This window comes from Argiope bruennichi, chromosome X2 (genome assembly GCF_947563725.1).
Source record: "Argiope bruennichi chromosome X2, qqArgBrue1.1, whole genome shotgun sequence".
In the NCBI taxonomy this organism is placed as follows: Eukaryota; Metazoa; Arthropoda; class Arachnida; order Araneae; family Araneidae; genus Argiope; species Argiope bruennichi.
The window spans coordinates 34,118,410-34,146,041 of NC_079163.1; the positions used below are offsets into that span (position 1 = coordinate 34,118,410).

Sequence of the window (27,632 nt, forward strand, 5' to 3'; positions counted from 1 at the left end):
GAGTCTGTAGTATCCAAATTCCAAGGCGTGATTTCATAAACTTTCATTTCAACATATACGCATTCATTTAATATATTATGTCATCTACTGGTGGTATTAAGAAATTATATCTTTGATAACCATTTGATCTGGAAATAGTGGTTTATTAACTATATCTGGTTAGTAGTTTTTCATTATTTATGTAGTAAACTAAAATATCAATTTTATGTAAACTATTTTGAGCTAAACTTTCAAACTTTCTTTTGAACTCTTTATTTAGGTAGTTAGTAGTTATTAAAGTTGTTAATTTTACTGCGATTTAAAATTTTATGTATAAGTGTGCATATATTTTTGAAAATATGGAGTTGGGAGAAATAGAAAAAGGCGTGAACATAAACACAGGAAGGAGGGGAACTAATTCTTTTTGTACACTGCCATCTATCGGGTATTTCTAAAACGATCTTATAAAATATATTTACTCAAACAGAAATTTTGTGCAAATAAAGTTTCAAGAAATTTTAAACATTTTCTCTTCATTTAAAATTGTAATTAATTCATTGTATTTTTCTTATGTGATGAAACTGCATTTATCATGTATTTTTATCTAAATTTGCTGAACTTTATTTCAGTGATCTTTTTGAATATATATTTTTTTGAAGCGTATTGGTTGTGTTATACTTTAGACATACAGTTTAAACAGTTGCGTTGGATTAATTTTCATTAAACTATAATGGTTCTTGTATGTCAGTGAGAATTTTCAATGTAATCTTAGAGATATCTTTTTCACTATTATTTTTCAACAATATATATTAAAAAGTACTGCGTATTAAATTGTCCTGGGAAGATTTTAAAAAGTTGCGATTATTTTCATCAATTCAATCTGTTTTGAAATCGATAATTGGAATCTATAGATCCCATTAAATGAAATTCAATTTATTATCTTATTTTTAAAGTGATTTAAATAGAAAAGTGTTTGATTTATAAATTTTTAACAAAATCATACAGGTAATTAAAGCAGTAGTAAATATTTTTTTATTTACTGCAAAAAACAGAATAAAATATAGTTCACCAGGATTTTCACTATTTATCTGGATAAAAAAAAAGTATTTTTCTAATATTTAGATATGTCATTTATTTTTGGATTCATTCCTCTAAATTCTTTACCATTTGATATTTAAAATTATCAAAATTCATGACATATATTTTTTTTTCTAATAATGCTATTCAGCATACTTTGGTTATTCATAATCTTAAAATGTTTGAAAATGTTTTTGAATATCTGAAAATGTTTTAGAAAAAAATATAACATCTAAAATAATTTTGCCTAGTAATAAAATACTAGCTTCTGTAAACCGTACTGAGTAATAGAATACTATAATAAGCTACAAATGCTCCGGTTTTTCCCTTTTCTTACTTACAGATTTTAAAAAGTTGTTTTAAATATGGTAAACTAAACATAACTTTGAAAAGAATTAGTATTTCTTTATAATTTTCAGATTGTTATAAAGAATTATTATTTGCAGAATCACAAAATTTTTCTTTTGCAGAATTAAAAAAAATAAAAAATATATATATACACATTATGTATAGGACCCCTGATGGTTAGAGTTCTTGATAACATTCTTAAAAATTTTAGTCTTTGAAAGCAATTTATTCTGGTAATTTATTCTACTTATTTTATCTCTTTATTTTATTATCATAATCACCCTTTTCAAAATAAAAAAAAATAAAAATAATAAACGTTCGGTATTGAATAGAAGATTTTTATTGAAAACCTGTTATTTTTTAATCATGTGCATAATTTTAAAATTAGGAAAATTTGTAATAGACAACGTTTTGAAATCCTCTGAGTTACATTGTACTGGAAATAGAAAGTATATATATATATATTAATTTCTAAATTTTATCTTAAATTAGCCCATATTACTTTACTCCAAAAAATTCTCTTATTTCTTGATCCTAAATAAATTTGAATAATAATATATCTTTCGCTTTGTGAGATATTTCAAGTATTTTATGGTCTTTGGCATTTTTGTGTCGTTTCTTTTGACTTTGTATATGAATTAGATTTATCAATCTCATCCTGGAATAATTAAAAACTAACTGCAATGAAGTTTTGCACGTCTGATGAATAAGCATTGTTGTGAGAAAATAACTGTATGGCATGTTCAAGGTGGAAAATAACGACATTTCATTAAATCGCTTTCTTTTCCTAACATAGAGTATGAGTCTTTATATCCCTTGTTAAAATTTCAGAGCAAATAATTATAACAATTATTTCCTTTAATAGTCACAGCTAAAGGAAAAACCCATTCTAATCGTAAATATACTTGTAACTTCTACTGATTTATTTTAACTCAATTTTTTTTAAGCATGGATAATTTCGAAAACAACATAATCTTTTATATTTGAAGTAAAATTGAAACCATTCTAAAGATGATGAATACAACGTTTCATGTAAGTGCAATTTTGATATTGTTCATTTATTCAATAAAATACTAATGAAATGTTAATTAACCTTAAAAATGACAGGTAAGCAGAATAACAATTAAAAAGAAATCCTGCAAAGAGAATCTTAGAATAGAACTTGGAGAGTTCCTTGTCAATGGAACAGAAGATCTATGTCATCCATAGACAGCGAGGCTGTCATTTTTTCATTCTGTCACTATCAGTAGACCAATCCATTCTGTATGTCACAATACAATGTAAAAAGTAAATAATGCTTTTTTTAGTGACACTTGTGGCCTAACGTGTCAAGGCATACTATGATGGGCAGTATGAATCTGAGTAAGAAAGTTATGAGTGCTGCTTTCTAGCTTTTTTAATAACCAACTTTATTGAAATGCTGATACATCGATGTGTGGTTTAGAAACGAACGGCAACCTACTGGGTATTTTTCTTAAAAATTCAGACAAAAGATAAGCCCCCATATTTTAGAATTAAGTCAGTATTATTCCTCAGATGCAGACTAGGTGGTGCAAGGATTCATTGAGTAATAGAAGATACTGCACTTTCTATTTACCATCAATAACTGACTCATGAATTTTGCTCATCTAGACCAAATCGTATTAGGGCCACCATTTTCTACAGAGTGGCTAGAAATTACTTAGGCTATCTCCATCAGAAGAGGGATATCTTAATAATACAATTGTAGGGCATTTGTACAACCCCATAAGCAGGATTGAAAAATCTTCTGATACAATTTGTACTCAACATGCAAGTATCGGGCTAAATGTCGAGATAATGTTATATAATTATATTCGAAATGGAATTATAAGAATTTGAGTTTATAAAAGTCATTTTCCGTCAACTAAATATTATATTTAATGCAAATGTATTTCGAAATAAGGTATTTTTATTTTCCTGATTTGTATTTTTTCTGCAATAAATGAATTATATATAAAACATATATTAGAGATTACAATAAAGTTGAACAAAACTTATTATATTTAACCATACACAGTGCTGTAGTAATTTTAATATCACATAAATCGTATTCTATTTAATCCTATGCAACATCATAATACATTTCAAAATCATTAATACTTTGATTTATGAAATTTATTTTCGATAATTTAAGGGATATTTATTAAAATAAGTTATTAATGAAATCTGATTTATAGCATGGCAAAAATCTTTAATAAAGAAATTTTAATCAAATGATCCTTTACTTTAATTTTTTTTAATCAACGTTTAAAAACAAAATTATTTTACATTATTTCTCCTTTTCCTTATATTTTCTTTCTGCAGATTTGCACAAAGTCTGAAAAATAATTTATATTTTTTTTTGCAACGTAACATTCAAATCAATTGTGCAGCCTTGCAGTAATCTTTAATAGAGAAATTTTAATTAATAAATGATCGCTTAGTTTAATTTAATTTAGTCAAAGTTTAAAAACCAAATAATTTTATATTATTTTTCTTGTATTCTTTATGTTTTCTTTCTGTAGATTTATACAAAGGTTAAAAAATAATTAATCGTTCTTTGTAAGGTTACATTCAAATCAATTGGCAGCCTTGCAGTAATCTTTAATAGAGAAATTTTAATTAATAAACGATCGTTTAGTTTAATTTAATTTAGTCAAAGTTTAAAAACCAAATTATTTTATATTAATTTTCTTGTATTCTTTATGTTTTCTTTCTGTAGATTTTATACAAAGGCAAAAAAATAATTAATCATTCTTTGTAAGGTTAGATTCAAATCAATTGTGCAGCCTTGCAGTAATCTTTAATAGAGAAATTTTAATTAATAAACGATCGTTTAGTTTAATTTAATTTAGTCAAAGTTTAAAAACCAAATTATTTTATATTATTTTTCTTGTATTCTTTATGTTTTCTTTCTGTAGATTTTATACAAAGGCAAAAAAATAATTAATCATTCTTTGTAAGGTTACATTCAAATCAATTGTGCAGCCTTGCAGTAATCTTTAATAGAGAAATTTTAATTAATAAACGATCGTTTAGTTTAATTTAATTTAGTCAAAGTTTAAAAACCAAATTATTTTATATTATTTTTCTTGTATTCTTTATGTTTTCTTTCTGTAGATTTATACAAAGGCTAAAAAATAATTAATCGTTCTTTGTAAGGTTACATTCAAATCAATTGTGTAGCCTTGCAGTAATCGCTAATAGAGGAATTTTAATTAAACGATCATTTAGTTTAATTTAATTCAGTCAACGTTTAAAAACCAAATTATTTTATATTATTTTTCTTGTATTCTTTATGTTTTCTTTCTGTAGATTTATACAAAGGCTAAAAAATAATTAATCGTTCTTTGTAAGGTTACATTCAAATCAATTGTGTAGCCTTGCAGTAATCGCTAATAGAGGAATTTTAATTAAACGATCATTTAGTTTAATTTAATTCAGTCAACGTTTAAAAACCAAATTATTTTATATTATTTTTCTTGTATTCTTTATGTTTTCTTTCTGTAGATTTATACAAAGGCTGAGAAATAATTAATCATTTTTGGTAAGATTACATTCAAATCAATTGTGCAGCAATGTAAATACTGCAATTCTAGTAATCAAACCATTTGTTATTATAATAATTTATAAATACGCAAGTCCACATACAATAATAAAAATCTGCTTATCATTTCTTATCCATAACGCCCACCATTCGTAATCCTTATTAAATATAACAATTCGTGTTTAAATAAACAAACAGCATCTGAAAAGGATGTCAAAGGGTCGAAATTTATAAGTATTCGGTATTCCCACGATAAGAACCTGTCTGACTCGATCGCCAAGTCTTCCGCTTTGTGTACACACTCTTCAGACTCTTGCTCCCAGAGATAAAGTTTGATCCTCTCGGGGCAGGTCGAAGTTGTGACGTTCAATTGAAAATTTTGTGAAGCAATGCTTAGAAAGATGTGAGTATATTTTCATCATTCATTTATGCAGTTAAAGATTTTGAAATGTAGCATTTTTGGTAAACCAAATTCGATTAATTTTTATTTTGTGAACAGTTTTTGTGTTTTAAATTCACTGATATCTTTACACGTCTTGTGCGATTAATTTTTATCTGATACAAACCAGTACTTCGAACTTGAAATGTAACATCTTTATTTCATTTCTACATTGATTTAAATGTATTTATGATATTGCAATGTTTGTTTTTCCTTGTGCCCGTTTTTTATTTATAAAAATATGAGAATAATATTATAAAACAGAATAAATATATAGTGTAATCAAAATTAAATTATATTTCAAATGAAATTACATTTCTAGATTAAAATAAACTGTATTTTTTTATTTTCAAACAATTTCAGATGCGTTTTATTGTTTTTATTTAGAATAATTTCGATTTTTTATATTTAAAAAACATTCATCTGTTACTAATGATAAATATGTTTATTTATATTTTAATTATTTATAATAATAGGAAGCTATTCTTTGATTTATTTTGTATAGAAGAAAGCTAAATTTCTTCAATTTTCTTTAAAACCTTAAAAAATATGTTTAATCACAAAATTACTACAGATTAATATCATGCTTTGGAAATATTTTGGGATTAATAATTCTTCATAAATGATTAAAAATGTAATAATTTTCAATTCTTAAAAATCAAAACAAGAAAATTTTCGAATTTTATGAATAAAAGGAAATTTCAACAATCTTGAAAATATAATTTGTAGATAAAATGATATTTAACATCTTATAAGTAAAAATGAGTAATGAGTTATAAATAAATTATTATATTTGACATTATAACAGTTAATATGAAATTTTATAAAAAGTAGGTAAAAATTGAGACAATTATTCATTTGGAAATGATCCGAAAAGGTAATGTTCCCTATCAAGTTTTCTGTAATGTAATCAATTCACGTGCCACTTATTCGACAAACATAACAAAAAATATTATTTAACATTTAATTACATGTTGTCTAACATTATGATATGGAGTAGGTCTTTTTCCTTCTGCAATGGATTCCAAAATAAAATTGGTGAACCGTTTGTGGAGTGTATCGTTCGAGAATTAATTTACTTCATTCCAAACAGAATGAGCAATATATTTTTTTTTAAATAAGTCTTTTAATCGAATTTTTAAAAAAGGGCACAAGCAAAAGAAATTTCATGAATGTTATTTATGAATTCTTACTATATGTAAAACAGATATTTCGCCTCAGCAGTTTAAATAATTTTATAGAGAATATGTTGGAAAAATATGTAAGTAGTAACAAAAAATAACAAATATTCTGTGATTCCAGGACTAAAATTAAAATTTAATTTACTGGCAGTAAAATGTGGGCCACGGTGGCCTGGTGGCAAGGTCTCGGTTTCGGAACCGGAGGGTTTCAAATTCGTGACCCTGTTCCCCCTCAATACCACCGTGTAAGCGGGTCTGGTGTACGTTAAATCTGTCGGGGACAAACGTCCTCCCGCTTGTGTGGTGTGGAAGTTTAGGGAGAGGGGTGTCAGCTCAGGTGTCATCCTCGTCATCTAACCACGGTTCAAAATTAATAGGTTTGAAAACGGGACGTTAATAAAACAAAACAAACGAGGAGTAAAATAATTTAAATGATATCTCCTTTCACCAAAAAGTGAAAGAGTAATCAAAGGATAATAGGTAGAATATAAATATTCAGAAAATAAGCGTTGAAAGTAGCATCATTATCCTGATTTCTGTTTCATTTAAAATAAAATCTTTAACAAAACGGATCTGATTTTTTTTTTTCATTTTTTTTCTTTCTTTGTGCATTTTCAAAGGTTTGGGAAGAATATAATATAAATTTTGAAAATCAATAAAAAATGCGCCTTTTTTTTATTACATTTGCAACTTTGCATGCTACTTATTTCTTTTTATTCTTGTAATAATTGATACACCTGGCATTGCTCGTATTTAACCCTTTAAAGGGCCATTTTTTTCTAGTCATATTATGTTAAAATGTTCTTAGGCTTAAAATTAGAATAAGAAATGGGATTCATTTAACTTATTAGATAAATTTAATTTGATTAATTAATTGATTTGGTTAATTAATAATTAAGTAACAAATCAAGACACATCATTTTGTGTAAGATAAAGAACTGAAGCATCTAAGTTTATGTCTTTGTAAAAAAAATTATCAGAACTTATGCCAACCTACATAATTTCATACAAATATTGATAAATTTGATGGGAAGCATACTTCCCGCGGCCCTAGAAAGGGTTAAATACCTTAAAGTACAATGATTTTGATGTAATAAAATAATTTTTCATGAGCTGTTAAAATACACACAATCCTTTTATTATATCGTACCACTTGATTGACTCTCATAGGTCACTTGTAACTATTAGAAAATAAAGCGTATATGAGTTTTTTTTTATTCAATTCTGATAGGCATCATTAAATAATGAGTTTCAATTAATAAAAAATATCCAAGGATATGAAGCAGAAATTTCAAAAAATAGTAGTAGAGTAGATCAAATTCTCACCGTATTTCAAGACCGTTTAAGCTAAATATTAAATAAAAAATTAAAATTTCACAGAAAGGAATTTGATATCACTGAAAACTTAAAAATGTAAGTTTTAAGACGATATTAAAATATCTTTTGTAAATCAATTTGCTCCTATGTTACTACAGAAAAACGGAACGTTTCATTTCATTTTTAATTAATTAAATACTTAATTAACTTTTGCATTTTGGAAAATTGACGATATTCGTTTTTTTAGCTTAAAGAAAACATATGCAAAGTTTGGTGAAAATTTGATTAATCGTTTCAGAGGAGATGTGAAACACACACACACACACACACACACACACACACACACACACACACACACACACACACACACACACACACACACACACACACACACAAACACACACACACACACACACAGTCACAATGATTTTTATTTATAATAAATTCAAATTTATGACATAACTTCGTTATATAATTCATAACATACTAAGCTGATAATGATTAAATGCGCTTAAGCTACAACAATTGCAATGTGTTACCAATAAGTTAAGTTACAATAATTTCAAATTACGAATTGTTGTTCATTGTTATCTATTTTCAATATTTTAAAGCATTATTTTTCCTTTCATTTCAAATGCACTTTATCTACATTAGATGAATAGCAATTCTAGAATTTGTCTTTATATATTTAACCTGAGACAAAATATCATGGCTCTTTTTTAACTTTTCTTTTTAATTTATGAGTTATGTAGAACATTTTAAAAATATGAATAAAAGTTCAAAAATATTTTTTCTTTTATTAATTTATATTTCAAATTCTTTTAGGTTGACAAAGGTGATTTTGCTTGCTCTTTCCTGTTCTGCTATGTCCGCAGAAGCAAAGTAAGTCATTTTTTATTGATCACGAAAAAAAAAAGTACTTTATTAGTGTACTTATCACGATGGAGAATCTCCCGTGTTTGAAGAACATGTTGGATAAGAGGGAAGAGGGGAATCGGAAACTTAGATTATTAAAAAAATTCAAGAGCAAAAGAATGAAAGATAAAACAGAATGGGACGAAAGAGTGCATTAATATTAGCATATTTATTAATTTAAAATTTTTGAGTAAATGGACATTTAAGAATTTGTGAATTCCCCATCACACTTTGAAGTCACCATTTTTATAGCATATAATATTTGAGATAATTTTAAAAACCTTAAGGAAATTTTAATGTAAATTTAAAATGGTCGTTGTTTCTTTTATTGTCAATGAAAATGTGAATTTCACGGATAGTATGTTGAAATTATAGTCTAAAACTTTCTCTAGAAATTTCATTATAACACTTTCATGCACTCATTTGATTTAACGGTTCATCTGGAAATTATAAAAAAAATATCCTTAAAAGTTCTGATTTAAACATTTTCGAGAAACTTGATATAAATATCTTAATTGAATATTTTAAAATGATATTCCATTAAAAAACTACTTGACATTTAGATACAACTTTGTCCTAGAAGCAATTGGAGACATTATAAAAGGCATATTTTTGATCACTTGATAGATGTTATATCAGTGTACCGAATTTTATCCATCTAGTTCTCTTCATTCTGTAATTAGAGCGAACTTATATTCAAACAGCCGGACAGACAGACTTGCTGTAGATAGATTTTGCTCAAAATGTGATGGAAATCTATAATATTTTTGTAAATACCATATATCAAATTTCCCTTGTCGAACTCAAAGCACTTTTAAGTTATTTTTGTTACAGACAGACATTTTCCGAAAATTCATTTTTCCAACTCAGAGATGTCTAAAACATGGAAATTCATTAAAATCTCGAATTTTTTATGATTAAAATCATTTTTTTTATTTTGTATACGGAAAATTAATAAAAATATACTATTAATTTTCCTTGAAAGAAATGATTATGTTAAGTGAAAATATAATTTCTCGCTGAAAAATAAAGAAAAAATATATCTTAGATACAATAAATATTTTTTTCATTTCGGTTAAAACGGAATGATTTCTATCCAAATTGCGTTTCTGGAATAAAAAATGAAAGCTTTCGAAAATATTTTAATTGGCTTTAACTTGTTTCATTTTTTTCCTCTACTTTTTATTTATTAATTTTTTTATTGTACTTGGTTCAAATATATGCACTTCTTACATTTTATTTTGATATTTGCTCTGATTAATAAAGCGATGTACAGGTGAAATGTGTCTTTTAAAGTATTGTAAACAAAATTTATTATTTTAATTTTCTATGTTTTTCAGATCTATACTTAAGCCTTTCAAATAAAGGCATTCCAGATGGAATCAGAATTGAAAAGATATGTTTTTTCATAGTAGTTTGAAGTTGTCTGAAAAATAAGATTACTGATTCACCACTAAATCAATTAGTACCAAATGGAATAGTTCTATTCTTAGATAAAAGTTTGTCTGAAGCAGCACTAAAAATAGGAAGGAATTCTGAAATTTCCACTTTGTATATCATATCATTTTACAGAAAATGAGAAAAACAACATTGAAATTGTGTTCTGATATCTGCTTGAATTAAGCCAAAATAAGCAAAATGCTTTTCACTGAGCATTGTGATTCGTTTTTTATCGTTTCTTAATATCAACTGAAATTGTAGTTTCAAAATATTTATATTTTTGCAGTATGACAGGACTTTTTGTACCATATAGAAATATTGTTTGATTTGTTGGATTAACATTCAGTTATAACGCTATTAACGGTGCGTTTGGAAATTTAAATATTTAATTAAATATTAATTTATTAATTAAATATTAATAATATCTCTTTGTCTATGGACCCAATAATATAAACCAACTTAAATCTGAAATTTTGTATTGGTATCTGTGGTATATGTAGGTATTTATCGAAATTTGTGCAAAATTCATCAGCGGGAAATTTATCCGTCCATCCGCGTTAAAAATAAACATAACATTCAAGATGATTAAATTTTAGTATAAGAAAACATAAAAATTGTACATTTGCATCTAATTTTGGTCAAGATCAAAGGATGAACTGTTTATTTATCAGTGTCCGTGCTTAAGTGACAACTCAAAAACACAAAGAGAATAAATTAATTTTGGTATGTGGTTTTAACAACAAAATTTAGGATGAAAACTTTTAGATATTTAAAAGTTTGGACACAATCAGTCACGAGGAAGTGATTCAAAATGTACAGTCTATTTTCTTTCAAAGACTCTAAAGTTAATTATAAAAGGGACAATTTTTTCTACACATATCAGGAAGTCGAGAGAAATCTTCCACTGCGTTTATTTTAATGTTTTTCTACAATAAAGGACAACCATATTTTGATCAGCTAAAGTTAAGATAAAGAGAATTCTGAGCATAAAAGTATTAATAAACTATCGGCAGCGGAATCAACATATCATTTTCAGAACATGGTGACATTAAAATTTTTTATAGCATTATAGTATTTTATTGGTTTTAAAAATTGCATAAAGAATATATTTACTTTGTAATCCTTTTTCGTATTATTTCAAAAAGAAAAAAGTTATCGAAGCATTTTTTTAATCTGGAAGCTCCAGCTGCTTGTCATCATTCAAATCATACTGCGCAGGTGTTCCGCTCTCATGAGTTTCGAGTTGATATATTGACTTTCATATTTAACTTTTTCCGAATTAAAATAGATAAAAAAATTATCAGATGATTGCTATTGTTAGTATATCTTTTCTATAACTGTGCTTCAAAAGAACATCTGAAAGATAGGAATACTTTAACAATTTTTTCTCTGATGACTTTTATTTTTTAATTTCAAAGCCATTTACTACCTTGTTGAAACAATTTCTCGATATATTTTAGAATGAAAATATCTAGATTACTCCGATACCATTTTTATAGGTTCAAGGACAATATTCTTCTTAAATACGTCAATAGGACCGATTTAAAGGAGAATATTGTCCTGTTGTTTTCAAGTACATTCATTTTTATTCGTCTTCACTAAAAACTGGAATTGATATATAACTTTTTAAATATGCGTTAGTTTCAGAATTTGCGACTGATATTTTATTTTTGCTACCAAAATGTAATACTGTAGAACAATTCGTCCGTCATTTTGAAATAGCTTTTCTGAAATAAAGGATTAAAAATTTTTAATTGATTTTGAAATTAAGAAAATTTACTTTATTATTAAAATATTATAAAGGAATAATGTATGATTCTAGCTGTAGTTTTCCTAATATATAAATATTTCAATAGATTTTAAGAAAATAGCGCCATGTTATTTAATTGTAAAGTAAGTTTTACAAATTAACATTTTCTAAAATTTACAAAGAGGAAAATGATAAATTGTTACAAAGGCTTATTTAAAATATTAAGTTTTTTTAAGTAATATTATCAATGTTTGAACTGTGGAATCCAAGTGTCTTTCCAATTTTACTGCTTTTAATTAAATTATTAAACAGGTAATTAATCTTATTTTTTATTTTATTTGAGTGGTTTATTTCTTAAAGTTTGGGAATTAATCTTGTATAATTTCAGAATTGATCAATAAAATTACCAGTTTACTAATTTTTGACATAAAGTAAGAAAAGCTTCTAATTTTAGTTTAATAAAAACATAATTACAAATAGGTGTGTTTAATTCAAAATTTAATTTCAAAATTAAATTACTGTAATTATTTGTCCTTATTATTTATACTTTTTTATAAGTTTTATTCAACCATATTTGAAAAAAAGAAATATCTATGCACTGATCAAAGGATATGCAAAACTGTTTTTTATGTCTATATAAGTTTGAAACAAATTAAACTTTTTGTGATATTTTCCAGCCAAATGACTTTCTCTATATCCAAAACGTGGGATAGCAGACCTTCTGACCATGACCCCATTGTTATCAAATTATATCCTGAGGGAGAATTTCTTGTTATGGAAATGGATGCACCTTTCTTCAACGATCCACCGGCTCCAGATGGTGAAGCAGGAAAACCATTCCCAAAACTTTGGGATTACGAAGGTCAGTTGTAAAATAAGAGCATTTTGTAAAATAAGAGCATCAGTTGTAAAATAAGAGCATCAGTTGTAAAATAAGAGCATTTTGTAAAATAAGAGCATCAGTTGTAAAATAAGAGCATTTTGTAAAATAAGAGCATCAGTTGTAAAATAAGAGCATCAGTTGTAAAATAAGAGCATTTTGTAAAATAAGAGCATCAGTTGTAAAATAAGAGCATTTTGTAAAATAAGAGCATCAGTTGTAAAATAAGAGCATCAGTTGTAAAATAAGAGCATTTTGTAAAATAAGAGCATTTTGTAAAATAAGAGCATCAATTGTAAAATAAGAGCATCAGTTGTAAAATAAGAGTATCAGTTGTAAAATAAGAGCATTTTGTAAAATAAGAGCATCAGTTGTAAAATAAGAGAAACAAAAAATTACATACATAACCCACAATCTAATCTTGAAATTTAACCCTTAACATATGCGCAGGAACTTTTTGACTCCATCCTTTCTCTTTCGCTTAAAAATTCTAGAAATTTACAAGAAGTTAACAGCAGTAACCAGCGAAACAGGGTGTCTCATTCCTTATTGGGGTCGAGAGGAGGGGTCAAATTGACCCATGTGTGTATCAGCATTTCGGATTCATTTAAAATAATGGCTATGACAATGAATGAATCTGAGCAATGGAGACTCAGAGATCTTTTCATAAGTGTTTCTGCTGATACCGATAATGATGATGGCTCAGATACGTCTGATTTTGATGAAATTTCGGAAAGTGATCACGATATAGAATTGGAACAAAACTCTGATTTGGAAAAAATCTGAATGACTAAGAAGAAATTACCGAAAGCCTTTCTTATCTTATGGAAAATGTAATAAATCTATATATAAAGTGCATGGGCTTATAACACGCAAAACCTGTCTTGAAATTTATTATGAAAATTCATCCAATTCTGAATGAAGAATGATAAAAGTGTTTTTGAGTTCGTATAGAAAAATTAAAGACTAAAGTTATAAATTTTCAACGTTCAAACTCCTTTTTCTAAGAAATTTTCTGATGGAAAATATGTGTAAAGTATATATTTTCTTATGATTTCAATATATTTATATAGAAAAAAAAATACTTATTTAAAAAATAATAAGTTTATTATGAATGGAATGGAGAATAAAGAAAGGGATACAGAAGAGATATGGGAAAAGGGAAATTTGTTCAATTCCCATTTCTTTTATTGCAAATTGCAATTGTGTCTTAAATAGAACATATAGAGAGCAAAATAATTATGATCATATTATTTTTTGTACAAATAACCAATAAAATTAAGAGTAAGTATCTAATGTATTTCTATTGATAGTAAACATGTAATTATTTGTGGTCAGAATGACCCCCTACGTGCGCTGATGTTCCAAAATTGGATGCATGAATGAAAATTTGAGTAAGAACTATGACTTTTTTTTTTGAAACGGTGATTCAATGTCAAATAGGCCGGCGTCTTGGCCTAGGGGGAGCGCGTCTTCCCCGTGATCTAGGCGTTCCGGGTTCGAGTCCTGGTTCGGGCATGGTTGTTCTTTTCTTTGTGTTCTCCCTGTGAGGTGCGTGAATGAGACCCCCTGTAAAAAGGGGTTGTGTAAGCGAGTGTGTGTGTGCTATCTTCATTTGAGCTAGAAGTCAGACTTCTGCCCTCGGGTGCTCAGGGGTCTTTACCCTGAGAAGCGACTGCGCAAAAACTTGGCTTAAAATAGTCACACGACAAAAAAAAAATACCAAATAGCTTTGTGAAGTATAAAATAGGATTTAACAAAAAAGAAAAAATATTGATGTCAAATATTCTCGGATATAGATTTGAAATATGCCATCTGACATTTGATACTGAATGAAATGATGTCTTAAAAATATGATAAATTGTTGTCTCGTATATTTTGTTTCGTAATAAACAATCTATTTTCAGTCGTTGAAGCATTTTTCCTGGGAGCTGATGAGAGATATTTAGAAGTAGAATTCTCTCCGTAAGTATTTTACATCATTTTTCAGAATGATAATTCTATTGTTTACCTTTTAATTTGAACATGAATAGACACATTTGTTTATTTGTTTAATTTCTAAATAATAGATTTTATTTTCATGAGTTCACCATACATATACATTAATACACTATTTATTCCTATTAGGTGAGTCATCTGCTTTTTCTACTTTATACATATGGATTTCTTCAGGATAAGAGAATGGATAAATGAAAAGATGTATAAATGTATTTTTCAGTAGGGGCCATTAAAAGCTAATTTACATATACATTAATACATTAAAAGTTAATTTAGATATACATTAATTTATTAAAAGTTCATTTACATATACATTAATACACTATTTATTCATATTAGGTGAGTCATCTGCTTTTTCTGCTTTATACATATGGATTTCTTCAGGATAAGAGAATGGATAAATGAAAAGACGTATAAATGTATTTTTCAGTAGGGGCCATTAAAAGTTAATTTACATATACATTAATACATTAAAAGTTAATTTACATATACATTAATACATTAAAAGTTCATTTACATATACATTAATTTATTAAAAGTTCATTTACATATACATTAATTTATTAAAAGTTCATTTACATATACATTAATACACTATTTATTCATATTAGGTGGGTCATGAGCTTTTTCTGTCTTATACATATGGATTTCTTGAGGATAAAAGAATGGCTAAATGAAAAGACGTATAAATATATTTTTCAGTAGGGTCCATTAAAAGTTTATTTACTTCTCACATTCTTCTTCTTCATCGTTTAAATTAACACCAATCAATTTATCTACTAATAAATAATCAATTGTGAACAATTCTGAAATCATAAAATCTATATCACAATGCATATGTTTTAGAAAGTATACGCATTGTGATACCGATAGGAGCTTTCAGTTTCTTCAACTTAGATTAATAGTTTCATCATCTCTGCCATCGATATTTTTTTCATTAATGTCATATTCATCTATTTTTGAATCTAAAAACCTTCTTTGAATGAAATAATTCTTTTTTAATTGAGATTTGATTTAATTCCATGTTAAGGTTATGAGAAGGAGATAATGCCGTTTGAATTTCATTTGTCTTTTCGTGAGTGTTTCTTATATCAATGCTTTGAAGTATTTGTTGAAGTAAAAGTTTTTCGTTTAATTTCCCTTCATATTTTTACAAGGGTTGTAGTTTGCCCGTACTGTTCTGCGGAAAGAAAATTTATTTCACAGTTTTCAAGAAATCAGTTCCTTAAAGATGGACAATAAACTGATTCATATACAACAAAATATTACATTTCCGCTGCTTGATATCGTTATCAATATTATGAATTATTCGATAAAATTGTGAGCGCCCATCTGTGCTCATTTACTTTATACGTTTTTGAAATATATTAGCTCCCATTGTTTTTCAATGGTTAGAGGTGTTCACTTATCTCTTTCTTTAATGTTGCCACAAAGTAATGAGGATATCTTTAAAATTCGACCTTCCATATCAGCTGTTACCTTTAAATGTGATACTTCTTGCTGGCGTAAGATGATGAAAGGAGACATTACCCTCAAAGTTGCAAATGTCCTTCAGCGGGAATCCATTAAGTTTCGCTTCGCAACTTTTCAGTAAATAAACTATATTTTCATTGATACTTCTTTAGACTGATATGAAATGTGAAATGTTGAGATCACTTGACTTGAAATTTCATATTTTTTAAAATTTCTGAAGACATTCTGTCGAAAAATGAATCTTTTTTTTTATTTCATTGCTACTCTTTTTTCAATGAATGTAGAACCGTAAAAAAATATTTAATAGTATTTATGTGTGTGTGTGTGTGTTGGCGCTCTACAGAAAAGACTATTTGACCTACAGCTACCAAATTTGGTACATGTATACCTTAGAGGTCCGGAATGTGTACCTGGGTACCCTTTTTTTTGAATTTTTATTATTAATTAAAAACTAACTTTCCCGCCAAAAAATCTTTTTATTTTCCGCAACGCCAAATGAGTAAGGCTTCAGTTTTTTTTTCCCAACAGTAATGAGGCTAGGGTTAACATTTTTCACCCTATTATTTCAAACCCTTTTGTTTATTTTTTTAATGTTTTATGCATTTAAAATTAAACATTGTTATTTGATCGATCTTTCAGATTCATTCTGAAGTACTTTTGAATTAAAATAACACCGAATAAAGGAAATTAAAAATGTCTAATCTGCACAGCGTTACCCCAACTGGCATAGAAAAATTCACGCATTTGCTTTACCGTAACTGGCGTTGAAAATTCACGCATGCGCATTGTATTCTGATTATTTACATTTAATTTCAACGAAAGCGGACTTGATTTAAATTATTTTTAGATTAGTTGTATGCTTTTGTAATTAAATTGTATTTATGTTAGTTAAAGTTCATCGTTTTTTAAGTAATTTTTTTTTACCTGTTTTCGACCGATTATTTTAAACGATTCTGTTTATTTTTTTAGTGTCTCATGCATTTAAAATTAAACATTGTTAATTAATAGACCTGCTCGAGATGAATCTGAAAAAATTTTGTTGACAAATTCTTGAGATACTACATAAATTAAGAAAGATATTCTTTAGTGCCCATAAGGTTTAAATGCTCAGTGACTCTGTTTTCAGTAATCATATTACAAAAAAAAAATGCTTTGTTTCAGTAAAAAATATTATGATATTAATTGCAGATTAATCATTTCCACTTTAATTTAAAGCATAAATTCTACGGGAGCTAACAGAAATTTGGAGAGATACAGATTACGTTATGACTGAAGGCCTTTATAATATTATGCGTGAATTGAAATTTGAAGCTTTAAAATATTTTAATGAAGAAGCTATTAAAGTAGGAATTACATAAAATAGTTAATTATTAAAATTTTAACGAGCATTAAGATTTGCGAACCAGCTGGTCGCCAAAGGCGGCTAGTATACAATATAAAGAAAAATAATAAGACAAATAATATAAAGAAATTTAATAATATAAAAAGACAAATAATATAAAGAAATATAATAATATAATAAAACAAATAATATAAAGAAAAAAAAGTTCAAGAATGAAAATTCAAGAATGACGTGTTTATCATGTACACCAAGTCAGTAAAATGGCTCTGTACATAGTGAAGATGCCTAAAATTTTAAAAAATTAGACCCAATGGTGACAGAAAAATTCAATAGGGCAAAAGTTTTACCTCGCTATTTAAAGGTAACAAGAATGCAGCCAGTCAAGTCCCATAAATCAAGTCACCCAGTCTACTCTCTACAAATCACGCTAAAACCCACTCTGTATAAACTGACTCAACAATTAACTAAGAAGACATCAGCAGAGTTAAAGATATATTGTCACTCCTTAGTGAAAACAACGTTAAAAATATCTCCGAACTCGCAGTTGTGCTAATAGCAGTTAATGACTCAAATGATAAACTATCCTCATCACTCGTAATCAATCGTTGGATTTTCTTCTCCTGGTCTCGTAAGTCACGCCCACTTTTACAACTCTCGCTCTGATTGGTTTTTATTCGATGTTCTCTAACAATCTTTTGAGCATTTCTTTGAAAGCTGTTCTCTTTTTGAATCCTTTCAGAATCCTAGTATTCAGATTGGTTTTTCCCTTATTCCTTTGCAGCTAGCTGCCAGGCATGGTATCTTCCCTTTGACTGATATTGTCGATAATTATTTTAGATATGTATATTTCCTTTCCTTATTTTACTTTTTACTCTCTTTTTTTTAACTTTATTTTTCCCCAGAATTCAAAATTCTCCTCATTTCTGTTTTTTAAATCTACGTCCTATTATGACTGGAAATATCATTCATTATATAATTGAAGTCATGTATTTTTCTTTTTAGTATAGCTATGCTTGGAGGTTGAAAACCCCCGAGTTGAAGAACTCCGTCCACATTCCTGCGTATCGACTCTGAACTGTTCCTCTCATTGTCCCTTCCTCACCCTCCAAGTGTTACAAGTTTCAGATGTTCTATTATTCCCGCTTTCTGAATTTTGAAATGACTGGGAGGAATTGTTCTACCCTCTGTCAGGGAAAGAATCTCCTTATAAGAAATAATGATTGATATATGATGATAAAGAAATAATGATTCAGATACGACGATGAAGAAATAATGATTGAGATACGATGATGAAAAAATAATGATTGAGATATGAGGATGAAAAAATAATGATTGAGATATGATGATAATAATGATGATTGAGATATGATGATAATAATGATGACTGAGATTAAATAATAATGAAATGAATGAAAAAAAAAATTTTCCCATATACGTAGAGATAATGATTAAAATGGAAAAATTGTGAATTTCAAAAAGGGTGGAATTGACATATAACTGCTTATTTTTATGACATATAAATGCAATATTTAATTACAGACGCTAGGTACTAGTTAAGACTGTGGTGGGACGACGTAAAATATAAAAAGTATTAATGATACTTTATTTTGCATTTAATTTACAGATTAAGCAAAGTTAGAATTTTTTAATATTTATTTAAAATATGGTAAATCGATTATAAGTTTTTTGGAATATTATACATTGTAAAAATTTGTCACCAATACTTTATATTATTATTAATAAATAGCTAAAATGTTACAATTTTTTTTATTTCTATTGCTTATTTATATTTTTTCCAAAATATTTCAGTCATGGACAGCATTTACTTCTTTTGCTATCTGGAAGAAAAAATGCCATAAAGGTAATATGTTGTTTACTTTAAAAATTAAAACGTCATATCAAAAATACTAAAAACATTCAGTGCAAAGTGCTGTGTTCAGTGCAAAGTATTTTCAAAGAATATGCAAATAAATTTCCCACTGTGCCTTCTTAGTATTCTGATAAATCATTTATTTCCGGAATATATTTCCTTCTGATAGCATTTCAGGAACTATTGTATTTCATTACCTTCTTTGAAGGATAGCATTTATAATGATTGTTCACATTTTTTTATTAAGTTTTAAAGTAAATTTCATTAGTTTCTTTAATAGTGAAAGGATATGAAATATATCCTTTGCTTTCCATTTAAAATCTACTTGCAGTATTTCAGATATACGAAAAGAGTTTGAATGACAGTATTCTATTAGTCGCAGTTTTGGAATAAAATCAGGAGAAGTTTTCTTTAATTCTTAAAAAAAAATAAGTTGTATTGCCAGGTGTATGTGTGTAATAAATTATTTCAATAACCTTTACTGTTTAATGATACAATTATTCTGTAAGCTATTTCTATTTCCTCATCGCTTAAAATAAACATAATGTGTGCGAATTTTCAACTAACTTACAAAAAAAAAAAAAAAAAAAAAAAAAAACTTTTCATTTTCCTGAATTTCTTTCCCCCCTCCCCGGCAGTCAATAGAGCTAATAAATCTCATAGATCCCTATTTTAACTTATTAGAAAGAGCACTTGTTAATCTCTCTTTTGTCTTTTGTTGGAATCGGATGCGATTTTTTTCTGTGATATATCATAGTCGTAGTTTATTATGAATGTACGGTATTTGTTAATTCTCGACTTTTTTTGCTTTTGTATTTTGCTGGCGAAGAATAAGATTCCTTTCCTTATTAAATTCTCAGATTGCGCGCATGACATTTGTTAATTCTCACCTTTTCTCGCTTCGACTTTTGGTCGGAACAGGATATAACTCCTAGTTTGCAGCACATCCATGGTTTGAATTTAGCTCTTGAATATATGGACCTAATTTGTGAAAAAATGTCTATTATTTTATGAAAACATTCTGCTGTCTAACTAAAGTTTCTTCATTTATTAGTTATGGCATGAAGGATGTATGGTGACCTTGTGATAAGATGTTAAATTCGAGGGCTCTAGGTTCGAAACCCGATTCCACTAAACACCCAACATATTTCTAATCCGGATATAGGATATATCTCGCAATCATTTGTTTCGTTCCTTCCTTACTTCTGCTTTTGTTCCGCTCTGTTGTGGACGTGTTCTGTCAGCGCCTGCTTGTAAATAAATTACCTTCCTGAGATGGATTAAAATGAATGTAAAAATGCAAAATGTCTCTTCTATGTCTTTAAACCTGCCTTATGCTTTTAGAATTATATGCTTACATATATATATGTAATGATATTTTAAACTCTTAATTTCAATTTAATTAATTTCCAAGATTTTATCTTAATTTAGCCCATAGTAAGTTCATTCTCTTATTTCTTGATCCAATTCCACTTTCTCTACTTAATTAATTCAAGAGAAGCTTTATAAAATTGCTGAATCGGCTAAACGCCGACACTTTCACACGCTCGGCGTGAAGGGATAGAAAACTGTCCAGTAAGCACATTCTTTTTAAAAGATCCCTATGTTTCCCTTACTTGTGATTGACATGCGTCAGAAATCCCTATCAGAATCTTAATAATATATTAGCACTGTAAAGAAATATTTTCCCTATCAAAATCTCAGTTATATAAGACGAGGGATCATTTATTTCTCTCTTCTTCCCCACTTCTGCTTTTGTGCTCATCGCTTGTACATATGCCTGATTCTTCAAAATGAAATAAAACGAAATCAAAAGTATCTTCACTGTCTTCAAACTACATTCTGCTTCACATAAAATAATGCTTATATATATATATATATATATATGTTATTTTAATGCATGATATATAATTTAATATATAGTAACAATTATTATTACATTTAATACAGAAATATAATAGAAAGAAATAGAATTGCATAACATATAAAAGAGAAGAATATATTGAAAACATACTATTTGTAAGATACAGAAGTGTAAAACATTCACCATCCATGAACACACAACTGATTGGCTACGGAATCTGGTCTTGATCTCACACCTCACCAGTTTCGAAAATAGGACTATACCAACATGTTATGGCGTTTCGCTGCAAAACTAGATCATTATTTCTATAAAATTCGAAAACTGTTTTAGAATTTCATTTTACATTTTTGATTTTGCTATAAAGAAAAACATAAATGTCTTGAATTTTCATCAGAATTCTGGAAAAAATTCCACAAGCTTTATTCTATTTTTAATAAAAGGATGGAAAATGTCTAGAGATTTTTTTAAACAGACAATAGAAACGCATGTTCGCAATTTACAATTACTTGATCTTATGTACAGATTACCTGAAGTGAATAGATAACGAATAATAGTTAAAATATGTACACAGTAGTATTATGAAGAGGATAAATCAATTTGAAATGCAATGAATTAAGTGGCAGCGCCATCATTGCGGATCATTAAGGTGAATTCAGCAATGACACATTAGTGAGGTGTGAATTCGTATTGGAAACCATTAAGTTGCTGGCTATAATGAGGGCACTAATTCTCCTAAGAATGCTTTACACTAAATTCAGAGTCTTAGCTAAAGGTTAGGTGTTCAGGGAATTCGGTCTTGTGGCAATCGATAGATTTTAGTTTAGTCTGAGATTTAGATTTTCGTCTTTTGAAGACAATGCATTTTACCCTCGGGTCAGATGTAAAAATGATTTTTCTTCTTGAGATTAATTTTAAAGTGTTATTCTGTATTTGGGAAATCTTCATTTCAAATCATCATTTTCTTTGAATAAGCGTTTTTTTAAAGTAAACACAGATTTTAAGTTGTGTAATTTGTAATCTTATAACCGTTTAATTGAACTATGTAATTTAGTATTTTACAGTAATATTAGCCAAATTATTTCTTCAAATATATTTAGTATATATAGGTTTAAATAATAATTTAACCTTAAGTTGCAATATAGACTCAAAATAAATTTCCTTTCGCATTTAAAGCATGACTACAATTTACTGTCCTTTTAACCCAGTAGGTTACATATAGCCAGGTAACGTGCAATCGAAAATTCGCCATATTCGCACGATATTTTTTTCCTTCGTTAAACTGGATAAGTTTAATTAGTAGTTTAATTTAATACTATTTTTTAGAGCGAATTACAATTGATTTAGTTACAATGAATTACAATAACTGAATAATTTTGCAGAATAATAAATGTGTTTGGCAATTTATTGATTTTTTTGTTTCCCTTCTTTCTAAAATTGACTGCAAAATCATTAAATTCAACAATTTCTACTGGTAGGTGGAAAACAGAGAGACTCCAACATCTTGTAAGCAATTAAGTTATGGGGGAGATTTATTTTTTACAGAATGTATAAAAAATTAAACATTTTTGAAATCTTTGAAATTTCTGAATTTTTTGAAATTTTTTTTTTTTTAGTATACTCTTTGAAAACAGTTTTATACACAGCGGCATTTTAAATGGATTCTATTATGTAATATTTCCTAAAATAAGTGCATTGGAAACATTTTGAGTTAATTGAGAAATATCATATTCACTATTTCCATGTATATGTGAGGGCGTATCAACGATGAACTTTTAGCTTTAAAAAATGAACGGCAAAAAATTAGTTGAAAATCTCAGTATTCTTCCATGTGTAAATTGCGTATTTGCCGTTAGAATATTGTTATCGGAAAGATATAATGATTGATGTAATCATATTTAGAATGAACAAAAAGTAGAAGTATAAAAATGCGCACATTGTTACTGTTTTGCTTAAATTTCTTTTTATAGGTTTGGTTGACTGATATAATTTATTTTTCGACAAAACATTTCATCTACTTCAGAGTCACATCTCTTTTGATGTCTATTTTTAAATTTATCAGCGACTAAATTGTTTTAGGCCATGGTTTCTTAAACTTATCTTCACCGGCAATCCTAGCTTAGCAGCAAAAATATTATTATACAAAGGAGTAGAAACAAAATTGAAAAAAAAATGCTATTGATTGATAATAGTCAAAAAGAAATTTGTTAATATTATTTTTAAGATTTTAATATGTTTTATAACGAGATGATCAAGTTAACTCATTTACTTGCAACGATGAAATTATTAAAAGTACTCTTAGTGATTACTTAGAAGTTCCTAAAGTTAATGAACGACATGAGAATTAATGAATATACTAAAAGAGTCGTGACCCGTAGTTTAATATTCTCATTTTAAAACTAAATGTGAAATATGGGAAGATGCGGCGTCATTAAAAGGTTATATACTTTTACGATTTAAACTTCTAGATATGTCTTCCCACAGATTATGCATCTACTTTAAAAGTAAAACTTTGCGTCGAGTAGCTAAAATTCCAAAGAGTTATTTCAACTCGACTGAATTTTTTCAATGTTTATATGCATTCTAGGGATCTCGAAACAGTAGATAATACAAAGCATATTTCCCTGCTCTATTAAGCCACTTTCTACATGCAGTTTGTAAGTTTCACGTTTTGAATGTATTCGTAACCCTAGTTTCCACGGATTTGGAAACAGTAGACAATATAAATCCACGGATTCGGAGATAATAAGTAGAAATAATTCACAGATCCGTAGATAGTAGACAAACCAAGAAATTTCTTCCCATTCTAACATGTCACTTTCCACATCCAGATTTGTAAGTTTTACATTTTTCTCTTAAAGTGTTCTAAGTTGTGACCCATTGTTTAATAAGCCCAATTTTAAGCTGAACTGTGAGGGGTTGAAAGAAGTGGTATAACCAAAATTTTCTCTATATATATATATGTGTCCTAATTTTGTAGATGTGCCTGCCCGTGGATTATACATCTACAATAAACGGCAAAACTTGGCATGGAGTAGCAAAAATTCCAAAAAGCTATTTTCCACCTCGAGTGAATCTTTTTAATGCATACGCAATCCACGGATCTGGGGAGAATAGACAATATGAGGCACTTTTTCCTGTTCCATTAGGTCACTTTCCACATGCAGATTTGTAAGTTGCACGTTTTGATTCACTTTCAATATATATATATAGTGTCATTTGGAATTTATATTTGATCAAGGCTGTACTGATATCATATTACTTATTAGTCATAGGTTAGAATACTTCAGGTACATTGAATTCGAGAAGCTTCTTCCTAATATTAATTCTCTTTCTGATGTATGGACAAAAGCTCTGGAAAATGCAGGTATGTGTAGTTGGTTATTTTCTTTGAAGTTGTTTTCTCTGTTGTCTCATGTAACTGATAAATTAAACTGAAAAAGGATTTGTAAATGACGGATTCTTGTTCACCTCAAAATTTAAAGTACTATAATTTTTTTCTGTCAACTAGGAGGCGAACTTACATGTACTGAAAACTGAAAGAATGGTGGGGATATCTATTGATCTCCAGGTATGTATATTTTAAATATTTCATTCCAGGTAGTCATAAATACAATGAAAGATTGATGATTCATTTTCTATGCATATGCAGAAGTGATTATTTTAGCTAAAAAAAACTGTGAGTTTAAAATAAAATCTCAATGCATGATTTTAATACGTTTTTTGCAAAAACATGCATGGAATAAAAATGTGGAAAAGTAAGGGTTAATATAGAAGGAAAAATAGATAAAGACGAGAGAAAGAGGTAAATCAATGCAAAATAACAAGCCTGACATTTTGCGTTGCTACCTACACTGTATATATTTATGGCTAGTTGCAAGAAAAAAGAGAATAAACCTTTTATTTTTTTAACCTTATCATCGATAAGAACACCTAAAAAGTTCCCAGTTGATGCAAAGTAGAATTATAGCTCAATATCATGATGTTCAAATCTGCTTTATCAATCTTAAAGTATCAAAAGCACCTATTTTTCTTTTTAAAAAAATATGATTATCTGCTATAAAGTTAAAACAGTTTATTCCAAGAATGAACTTTCTCACATCACTCCCACAACTTACTTATACAAAATGGAAACTATATGAATTTCTTTTCGATATCGAATGTACAAATCTGACTTACTCACAAACGCTTTAAACATGATACAATTCCTTTTCAGCTATATTTTTGTTCTTTATTGAATTCTTTACATTTTAACTCATCAAAGTAATCTATTTCATTGATTTGAAAATTTAGACATAAATTTGTTATTGTTATGATGGTGTTATTACTTGTTATTTCTAAAAAAGGTTCAATGTTTTAAATTTATTTTGGTATGATTATGATAAATATTTTATTCGTTTATTAATATTTTCTTTCTCTTCCCCTTATCCATCTATCACATTTCGCCTTTTACTTAAAGGGTTGAAAATAATTAATTTGACCTATTTGAGGTTAATTAATTGATAAATAATAGAAAAATATTTTTTAAAGTCTAATTTCCTTGTTATGGTAATGGAAAACCCATATATTTTCCAATCTGCACTTTTGCCTAAAGAGTGTAGAAGTGAAAATTGAAACCAAAAGTATTTTCTATAAAACTGAAATACAAACATGTTTCTATGATATTCTGTTCTAAATTTATCTAGGAAAATCCCTGCTCTTTTTGAAAAAAAATATTACCTGTTTTTTGTGGCTTATGAGAAAAGTCATTTCAATGACCGATTCAGATGAAATTTTGTCTACTTAAGCTTTATTCTAATTGGCAACTTTTTATTGGTATTAGATTTTTACTAAATTTTGATCAAAATCCTTTCAGAAGAAATCTGTCCGTCCGGCTGTCCAAATATAAATTTACACGTTAACTACAAAACGAAGACAGCTAGAAAGATAAGATTTTGTACACAGATTTAACATCTATAGAATAGACACTAATCAAATTTTGAACCAAATCTAAGAAGTTGTTGACTGCCTGTACCCTCAGAAAAATGTAAAGGCTATAATTCAAAAATGCAAAGATTTAAATACATTAAATTTGACATGGGATTTTGTGACTACAACTTTAGTTTTCTAGGAAATTCAGATATCAATATTTTTGCAAGCATCCTAATGTGCATATTGTATCTATGCATTCATCGGTAAGTATTAATGTCTCGCTTGCGCTCCATATTTGTTTAACGTCGAGGTGTGGTGGGATTTGGAGAGGGAGGTGCCAGCTCAGGTGTCGCCCTCGTCATCTGACCGCGGTTCAAAATTACGAGGTCCGTCCCAAAATAGCCCTAGTGTTGCTTTACAACGGGACGTTAATATAACTAAACTAAACTTGTTTAACGTCGCAGATTCATCCATTTTGCTGTTGCAATCTAAGTACGTGTTAAATAAATTTTATAGCTGTACTGAATTTTATTAATTTATTTTCCACGTAGGTTCAGATGATTCCAAGTGCCGGACACCTCAAGTTTCCAAAAGAATCTGTAGAGTTTCATATTTCTCATCCTGGATCTCTCAAAGATGATTATACATTTATTTAAATATAAAAATAAACAAATTGCATTTAATAAAATTTTAAATCTATTTGAACATGATTTCTCTTTCTTTCTTTTTTGAAATGTAAACAATTACACATTCATACATGTATAATCTTCAGTATCGTAGAGAACGAACAAAATATTAGAATAATGCGAACATCGTGAAGAAATTGACTATGGAAGTCATCATTTTTTGCATCTGGTAACAAAGCTAATGGCTTTTCTAGTATTTCAGTCTATATCAGACGAAAATCAGAATGCTTGCTCACTAGCCATGCCTATTCATCATATTTTCTTCTGATCATATGGAAATATGGAAATCAAACAATCTAAACTTCCAAATATAATGTTTAGCTCTTTAAACAATTATAATTTGGTTACAAAAGAATGTACAGAAGTAGAAAAATAATTTGATGTTAATTAAGTTTCATTTCTGATGCAATAATACATAAAACTCACAAGAATTCTATTTTTTTTTAAATCAGCTAAACAAGAAATAATAAATCTAATTCTTTTAAACATGCCAACAAGAAATATTAATAAATCTAATTCTTTTAAATAAGCTAACAAGAACCAATAATGATTCTAATTCTTTTAAATAAGCCAACAAGAAATATTAATAAATCTAATTCTTTTAAATATACTAAAAAG

General features: G+C 27.8%; 1 protein-coding gene across 2 annotated transcripts; it reads left to right on the forward strand.

Annotated features, from left to right (window-relative positions):
• Positions 1-27,033, forward strand: LOC129960949 (UPF0462 protein C4orf33 homolog). 2 transcript variants are annotated; one of them, XM_056074712.1, is made up of 9 exons: positions 1-158; positions 8,714-8,770; positions 12,671-12,855; positions 14,781-14,838; positions 19,496-19,547; positions 24,398-24,588; positions 24,687-24,784; positions 24,929-24,988; positions 26,880-27,033. In XM_056074712.1, the coding sequence occupies exons 2-8, from the start codon at positions 8,754-8,756 to the stop codon at positions 24,955-24,957; spliced, it is 630 nt and encodes a 209-aa protein (XP_055930687.1). In that variant the 5' UTR covers positions 1-158; positions 8,714-8,753; the 3' UTR covers positions 24,958-24,988; positions 26,880-27,033. The 2 variants fall into 2 exon arrangements, with proteins under 2 accessions (XP_055930687.1, XP_055930686.1); XM_056074711.1 differs by lacking the exon at positions 1-158 and adding an exon at positions 5,204-5,354.
• Positions 27,034-27,632: the final 599 nt, after the last annotated feature.